The sequence below is a fragment of the Bubalus bubalis genome, chromosome 1 (genome assembly GCF_019923935.1).
Source record: "Bubalus bubalis isolate 160015118507 breed Murrah chromosome 1, NDDB_SH_1, whole genome shotgun sequence".
In the NCBI taxonomy this organism is placed as follows: Eukaryota; Metazoa; Chordata; class Mammalia; order Artiodactyla; family Bovidae; genus Bubalus; species Bubalus bubalis.
In genome coordinates, this window is record NC_059157.1 from 29,157,893 (window position 1) to 29,167,004 (window position 9,112).

A 9,112-nucleotide genomic window follows, 5' to 3' on the forward strand; every position below is an offset into this window, starting at 1 on the left:
GCTCCACAACCAGAGAAAAGCCAGCACACCACAGCAAAGACCCAATGCAGCCAAAGAGAAAGTTTTAAAAAAGAAAAGCAGGATTATTTGCCTGGAGTAGGCCCCTTGCAATGTGACAGGGATCCAGGCAAGAGCCAGGGCAGACAAGACGCTTCCTCCAGCCCTGGTGTGCGTCTGCTCTGGGGAATCACCTTTTATGAAGCTGAACGCTGTTTCCACCACAGCCAAGGAGAAGTAAGGAATGCATTGTTTATCCAAAGCCAAGCACGTTCCGTGTGTTCTCTTGCATCTTCACCACGGCCGTTAGTATCGTGACTTATTACATATGAAGAGACTGAGGCTCTGATTTACCCGAGGTCATCTAGCAAGCGACATAGTCAGGATTCGAACTCAGGTGTGGCTTGTTTCAGAGCATCTGGTCTATACTTCCTCTGATAATCTAAAAAGACACGTTTCTGAGATATAGTCCTTTGAAGTTCAGGAGTATAAGACAGGGCCAGTTTGCTTTGATGTGCAAAATAAGCCCTTCTGCATTCCCTGTACTGCACCCCATCACCTTCAACATCTCAACTTTCCCCTGTCCTACCCTTAACGTTTAATATGCACATGGAATTTTTTATATCATCCAGGTTTATAAACAGAGTCTTCATTAAACCAGATTTCTCAGAGCTGGGTCTATGGATTTCCTGCGTAAAACAAATGAAAAATGTTTCCAAGAGTAGCTGAAGCTCATTCCCCTCCCCCATTTTAATTGATCTTTACCAGTTTAATGTTAAAGCCTAGGCACAGCAGGTTTATTTTGGGGGGGGGGTGAAAAAAATCTGTATGAGCAATGAATTCAGTGAGTCTCTAATCATGCTCTGCACACGGGTGAAGTCCAGGCTGAAAATGAAAGAAGGAATGAATATCGGTCTGTTGAAAAACCCAAATTCAGGCAGATAAGAGCACTCAATTTCTGCTCTGGACAGGTGTTGTTTAGAGACTAGGGATGTATTAGTTCATCCAGGAAACTGCTTTTGGTTCCTGTTATGTGCCATGCACCTTGCTGTCAGGGAGGATTGAAAGATTCCTTCTCACGGTCCTGAATCTCAAATATAGTCTTAGAGGAAGACAGACCTCCATGCACAGGTGGAGGTGAGATGTAGGAAGCATGTCCACCCCTAGTGAGGATGAAAGAATTGAAGAGTGATGTCAAGAAGCATTCAGAGTCTATAACTTGTACCCAAAGAGGTTGGTTGTTTGGTTTATAAGATGGCATAGAACTAGCTCCTCTTTTTCCACCAAGAAGCTGATGACTTCTTTCAAAAACCATCCAGACTCATCATAGAGCTGAAGGTCTGTCTTATTTTGCCTAAAAGCTGAAGTTGAGAACAAGATCAGAGGTTTGGGGCTCATGGTTTGTAGAAAGTGTGCACTCAGGAGGGGGCAGAAGTAAGTGAGGGAAGGAGACCAGGCAGGGAACGAGTCAAGCAAGGGTGAGATCGCTGGTGAAGCCTAGACTTGGCCTGACCATGAGGCGAGGGCCTCTAGGAGTAAATCCAACCATGCAGTTGTTACCACTCGAGGCAGGAGGGCTGGCCTTTGTGCTCCAGGGTCAGCTGGTCATTCATTGTTCCACTAAGGGCATTTCTCTGGAGAAGGGCGCAGCTGCAATAAATGGAAGCACCCAGCACTCATCAGAGTTTCAGGGATAAATGTGTTTCATTTATATACATTGAAGATGCTATATTTATCATGAAGAGTTGGCTCACATGACTGTGGAGGTTGAGGCATCCCACAGTCTACCATCTGAAGCTGGAGGCTCACATGAGCCAGGGCAGAGTTCTAGTCTGAGCCTGAAGACCTTCGAGTCAGGAGTGTCTAAGGCAGAAGTCCCAGTCCAATGGCATAAGACCGAGGTTCCTGCTCAGTAGATAGCTAGCAAGGCTGAGTTCTCCTTTCCTCCAAATTTTTGTTTCTTTAGGCCCTCAATGAATTGGATGATGCTCATCCACATTGGGGAGGGCCTCTGCTTTACTCAGTCTACTGATTCCAATGTACTTTTTTTGGAAACACCCTTAGAGACACGCCCAGAAATGTTAAACCACATATACCAAGGTAGTATCAAGTTGACACATGAAATTAACCATCCCAAGCCTGAAGTTCACAGACAAAGCGGTTGAGAAGAAACGATGGATGTCAAGAGGGAGAGTGAGGTCAGACTTGAACCTTGGAGGAAGGACTGGAACCCAGTAAGCCATTAACAGAGATTATTTTAAATTTCAGAGTGCATCTCTATGCTGGTTGTATAGACTCCTAGATGTCTATAAAAGCAGGTAAGTTGTATCTATCTGGAGTTACCCAGAGCTGAAATGGAAGAGATGACCTTACAAGGTGTCTAAACTGTCTTTCCTTCTCCTCCCTGTCATGCCACACACACACACACACACACACACACACACACACGGCAGCTGTGAAAAAGCCTCTAGCTGATTTCCCCAACAACAACATCTGCATAGAATCTAAGGCTTCATTTTTTGCTTCTCCTCTTGTAAAATAGGATCATTTCAAAGAAAAGTAAATGAATCATCTGATTATGGTAATTATTTGAACAGAAAAGAAGCATAATCACTATAAAATAAATGGAGCAGAGGATTAAAGCCATGAAAGAAATTTGTGACATCACTTATTATCTTATTTTAAAACTTAAAAATCTATATCAAGCCCATTTGTCATCATAACGTTCTGGGTAAAAATGTACTGTTTTGATGACAATTTCATTTGTAGCTGAGTTTCATATATTCCACTCGTTTTTAAGGTATTAAACAAGCTGAGTCAAAAAATTTATTGAAATATGCCCACGTTAGAATTTAAACATTTCATTGGTAATTGAAATTGAACTGTGGGAAAAATAAATTTGCTTTTATTGCTTCAATTTGGCTTAGTATAACCAATTTTCAAAGAAAATTGTTTTCATGACAATCTATCTGAAATTCCTACTTACATGCAAAACCTTGCCTTTTTTAGTCACAGCAGCTTTTTTACTTCACTTCTTTGCAGCATTTTTCAGGATGGAATAAAATTTTTCAGACAGAAAACTCACAGAGGTTATTTTATTTCAGATGTTGAGAGAAGACATTTTAATTTACTTTCTTGAACATTAGAGCAGAAGTCTCAGCTGGGTACTATTCAGGATACAAATATCAGGCAGACAATCTCAGGGGACTACAGTGTGGACGCAGAAGAAAGCCAAGTTTACAAGTAAATGTAATCAAAGCAGAATACCCCCCCAGTCTGCCTGAAATGTTCTTCCCACTCTGTCCAGCCCCCTCCCTTCCTGTCTGTCTCGTCTTCTGTACATACTCATGTTGTACTTCTTCCTTCTCTTTTAAATTGTGTTTGTTTTTCTAAGATTGAGGGTCGGAGGAATCCTGCCCATTCATTCCCATTTCCCCAGAACCTGTGCACTTAATACATTTTTACTGAATGGAATTTATTACAACATTTCCTAAATTGAAAGTTGTAAAAATGAAGTGATTTAGGAACCTTCAAAAGAGAAAGCTCTTCCATGTGGTGAGGCAAACAAGTGAAGGTTCTAAGCATTTCTTTTAACACAGACTGGGAGGGATGGGGAGCAATGAAAAGTTAGATGAGGAGCTGCTTAGGGCAGAAGAAGAGTATGAAACAAGGGAAAACAAACCACAAAAGTAAATACAGTAAGTCCCCTACATATGAGCCTTCAAGTGGCAAACTTTCAAAGATGTCAACATGCATTCACATGTCCAGCCACCTAAGTTAGTTCTGTTTGAGGAGGCACTGATAGCTTTTGAGGCACAGGAGCTGAACATAGAATGATACACAAGGGTTGTAACAGCCTTTCTTCCACAATGCGATTCAGTGCTCCTGTTATCTATGATGAGAACAAAAAGAGCTACTATCCAGACAACACAGGATCAGATTTTTCAAGAGGGGAGATAGAATGGAATCCAGCAAGGAACCAGAACCTGTACCATCCACATCAAGTGTGAGTGAAATTGCAGCTTGCCCTCTGTCACCTACTGCTGACAATCGGCTCTACCATCTCCCACCTCCTCTCCCCGCTCCTGTCAGTAATTCCTTTTGCCTGTTCACTTGATGAAAGCCCCTGTGTGCCAGCTGTTGTACTGTACTACTGTATTTTTCAAAGTACTGTAAGATTCAGTTCAGTTCAGTTGTTCAGTCGTGTCCGACTCTTTGTGACCCTATGAACCGCAGCACACCAGGCCTCCCAGTGCATCACCAACTCCCGGAGTTCACCCAAACTCATGTCCATTGAGTCGGTGATGCCATCCAACCATCTCATCCTCCATCGTCCCCTTCTCCTTCTGCCCTCAATCTCTCCCAGCATCAGGATCTTTTCAAATGAGTCAGCTCTTCGCATCAGGTGGCCAAAGTATTGGAGTTTCAACTTCAACATCAGTCCTTCCAATGAACATCCAGGACTGATCTCCTTTAGGATGGACTGGTTAGACCTCCTTGCAGTCCAAGGGACAAGAATCTTAAAAGCATCAATTCTTCGGCGCTCAGCTTTCTTTATAGTCCAACTCTCATATCCATACATGACCACTGGAAAAACCATATCCTTGTCTAGATGGACCTTTGTTGACAAAGTAATGTCTCTGCTTTTTAATATGCTGTCCAGGTTGGTTCCTTCCAAGGAGTAAGCGTCTTTTAATTTCATGGCTGCAGTCACCATCTGCAGTGATTTTGGAGCCCCCAAAAATAAAGTCAGTCACTGTTTCCACTGTTTCCCCATTTATTTGCCATGAAGTGACAGTACCGGATGCTATGATCTTCGTTTTCTGAATGTTGAGCTTTAAGCCAACTTTTTCACTCTCTTTTTCACTTTCATCACAAGGCTCTCTAGTTCTTCACTTTCTGCTATAAGGGTGGTGTCATCTGCATATCTGAGGTTATTGATATTTCTCCCAGCAATCTTGATTCCAGCTTGTGCTTCTTCCAGCCCAGCATTTCTCATAATGTACTCTGCGTATAAGTTAAATAAGCAGGGTGACAATATACAGCCTTGATGTACTCCTTTTCCTATTTGGAACCAGTCTGTTGTTCAGTGTCCAGTTCTAACTGTTGCTTCCTGATCTGCATACAGGTTTCTCAAGAAGCAGATCAGGTGGTCTGGTATTCCCATCTCTTTCAGAATTTTCCACAGTTTTTTTGTGATCCACACAGTCAAAGGCTTTGGCATAGTCAATAAGCAGAAATAGATGTTTTTCTGGAACTCTCTTGCTTTTTCCATGATCCAGCGGATGTTGGCAACTTGATCTCTGGTTCCTCTGCCTTTTCTAAAACCAGCTTGAACATTTGGAAGTTCACATATTGCTGAAGCCTGGCTTGGAGAATTTTGAGCATTACTTTACTAGCGTGTAAGATGAGTACAATTGTGTGGTAGTTTGAGCATTCTTTGGCATTGCCTTTCTCTGGGATTGGAATGAAAATTGACCTTTTCCAGCCCTGTGGCCACTGCTGAGTGGCCAAATTTGCTGGCATGTTGAGTGCAGCATTTTCACAGCATCATCTTCCAGGATTTGAAATAGCTTCACTGGAATTCCATCACCTCCACTAGCTTTGTTCGTAGTGATGCTTTCTAAGGCGCACTTGACTTCACATTCCAGGATGTCTGGCTCTAGGTGAATGATTACACCATCATGATTATCTGGGTCATGAAGATCTTTTTTGTACAGTTCTTCTGTGTATTTTGCCACATCTTCTTAATATCTGTAAGATTTAAAATGTTTAATTTTTTTGTGTGTTTGTTTTTTTATGTATTTTGGCTTCCCTGGTGGCTCAGATGGTAAAGAATCTGCCTGTAAAGCAGGAGACCTGGGTTTGATCCCTGGGTTGGAAAGATCTCCTGGATAAGGGAATGGTAACCCACTCCACTGTTCACCCCTAGAGAACCCCATGGACAGAGCTACAGTCCATGGGGTCACAAAGAGTCGTGTATGACTGAGCGATTAGCACGCTTATGTACTATGTGTGTGAAAAGTATTATAAACCTATTACAGTACAGTACTATCTGGCTGATTCTACTAGTTGGGTGCCTAGGCTAACTATGTTGGACATGCAAACAAATTGGACTTAAGAATACGCTCTCGGGACAGAGCTTGTTCATATATAGGGGACTTAACTTTAACATCCTTGTAAAAGAGCTTGTAAAATTTGACTAGAGTATAGTTAACTTTAAAATATGTTGAATTATTGTGTTCATATAAAATTGTTACTTACCCTGATTATCTAGAGTTTAATTTTTCTACCTCAAGTTGTTTATAAAATCTAAAAGCATTTCTCCCTTTTCCTTCGGATTGAAGTGAGAGAATTGTAGAGCATTTATTGATCACCTATCATGTGACAGGCACTGCTCAGTACTTGACAGACATGGCCTCATTTAGTCCTCATCATACTCTGCAAAGACAATGCCATCATTATCTCCACTTACAGAAGAGGAAATTGAAGTTTGATGTGATAATGTAACTTGCCCCAGTTAGATAGCTAGTAAGGGGCGAAGCCAGTATTCTAACCCAGCCGCTGATAATAGGATGCCGTTTTTAATAACTATGCTATGGATGAGGGCCCTCTGTTTTCCAGGAACAGGAATTTTAGAACCTTTGAAGAGTTAGAGATAAAAGGCCTGGAACTTAGGGAAGTCCTGCCTGGCTTGAGGTAAAAATAAAAAAATTAAAAAAAAAATCGATATGAGGTTTCTCAGATAATGTAGATGATTCCAGAATAAAAGACATGATGTGAGTATCCTCAAGATACATGTATTTTTTAAAGCACAAGAGAAACCAAGGAGTTAAAAAGAGAACAGTTTTGACCATGAAACATGCCTTGTTTGGGGAATCCAGGAGCTTGGGAACAGTGGAGTTGATCTGATAAGGACAATGAAGAGTTCAGTTCCCGGGGAGATGGCTTCCACTTCTTTTAGAATGCGTCAGAAGCTGTGACGTCATGTCACCCGAGTGGCAGACCCAGCTCTTTTTCAAAAACTGTGAAAGAAAACCCATGTGACCCGCGTGAAACTGGCCCTAACCACAAAGGAAATGGCAGCCCACTCCAGTACTCTTGACTGGAAAATCCCATGGACAGAGGAGCTGATGGGGTTACAGCCCATGGGGTTGCAGAGAGTTGGACACGACTGAGCAACCGACATTTTTCACTGTCTTTCAGTAACTGTGATATAGGGTCATCCGAGCAGCCGACACAGCTCTTTCTTGAATACCTGTGAAAGAAAACCCATGCAACCCATGTGAAACTGGCCCTAACCCATGTTTTCTAAACCTTTCTCTTTTAGGGAATGTGTTTGTGGTGAGCCTGGCAGTTGCAGACCTGCTGGTGGCCGTGTATCCGTACCCCTTGGCGCTGGCGTCTATAGTTAACGATGGGTGGAGCCTGAGCTCCCTGCATTGCCAACTTAGTGGCTTCCTGATGGGCTTGAGCGTCATCGGGTCCGTTTTCAATATCACGGGAATTGCCATCAACCGCTATTGCTGCATCTGCCACAGCCTCAGATACGACAAGCTGTATAGCAGCACAAATTCCCTCTGCTACGTGTTCCTGATATGGCTGCTGACGTTCGTGGCGATCGTGCCCAACCTGTGTGTGGGGACCCTGCGGTACGACCCGAGGATCTATTCTTGTACCTTCACACAGTCCGTCAGCTCAGCCTACACGATCGCCGTGGTGGTGTTCCATTTCATAGTTCCAATGCTCGTAGTCATCTTCTGTTACCTGAGAATCTGGGCCCTGGTTCTTCAGGTCAGATGGAGAGTGAAACCTGACAACAAACGGAAACTGAAGCCCCAGGACTTCAGGAGTTTTGTCACCATGTTTGTGGTTTTTGTCCTCTTTGCCATTTGCTGGGCTCCTCTGAACTTCATTGGTCTTGTTGTGGCCTCGGACCCCGCCAGCATGGCACCCAGGATCCCCGAGTGGCTATTTGTAGCCAGTTACTATATGGCATATTTCAACAGCTGCCTCAATGCGATCATATATGGACTACTGAACCAAAATTTCAGGCAGGAATATAGAAAAATTATAGTCTCATTGTGTACCACCAAGATGTTCTTTGTGGATAGCTCCAATCATGTAGCAGATAGAATTAAACGCAAACCCTCTCCGTTAATAGCCAACCGTAACCAAATAAAGGTGGACTCCGTTTAAAAATGCGGAGCATGAATGGCAAGATCTGAACACTGCTCCAAGCCTTACTCATTTTCGTTCCCTCTTGGTAGATGCCTAGAAAAACAATGTGGAGGAGAAAGCTTACAGTCTTCAGAGTGTGTCTATATGTCTGAGCTAATGCGCTGTCAGCATTTTGAACAAGTCTCTGGTTCTACTTACCAAGAGAAACAGAGCATTCAGTGAGTTATACGTTCATCGAAGAGTATAGTTCAGGGAACAGAGTGGGAGTTAATTTTAAGGAAAATGCTGAATGTACTCAAGTGGAGAAAGTGTGCAAACTTTTCTTTTATTGCCAAGTGCCACCAAGGTTCAGTTCAGTTCAGTCGCTCAGTCATGTCCCACTCTTTGCGACCCCATGAATCGCAGCATGCCAGGCCTACCTGTCCATCACCTTTTACTCAAACTCATGTCCATCGAGTCGGTGATGCCATCCCCCCATCTCATCCTCTGTCGTCCCCTTCTCCTCCTGCCCCCAATCCCTCCCAGCATCAGGGCCTTTTCCAATGAGTCAACTCTTTGCATCAGGTGGCCAAAGTATTGGAGTTTCAGCTTCAGCATCAGTCCTTCCAATGAACACCCAGGACTGATGTCCTTTAGAATGGACTGGTTAGATCTCCTTGCAGTCCAAGGGACTCTCAAGAGTCTTCTCCAACACCACAGTTCAAAAGCATCAATTCTTTGGCACTCAGCTTTCTTCCCAGTCCAACTCTCACATCCATACATGACCATTGGAAAAAGCCATAGCCTTGACTAGATGGACATTTGCTGGCAAAGTAATGTCTCTGCTTTTGAATATGCTATCTAGGTTGGTCATAATTTTCCTTCCAAGGAGTAAGCGTCTTTTAATTTCATGGCTGCAATCACCATCTGCAATGATTTTGGAGCCCCAAAAAAT

General features: G+C 43.1%; 1 protein-coding gene across 1 annotated transcript in view; it reads left to right on the forward strand.

Moving 5' to 3' along the window:
- MTNR1A (melatonin receptor 1A) overlaps positions 1–8,550 on the forward strand; it is a 30,437-nt gene extending 21,887 nt beyond the window's left edge. The window contains exon 2 of the mRNA XM_006076173.4: positions 7,328–8,550. Coding sequence (XP_006076235.3) covers positions 7,328–8,196 — 869 coding nt within the window. The 3' untranslated portion in view covers positions 8,197–8,550. The remainder of the gene's footprint in view (positions 1–7,327) is intronic.
- Positions 8,551–9,112: the final 562 nt, after the last annotated feature.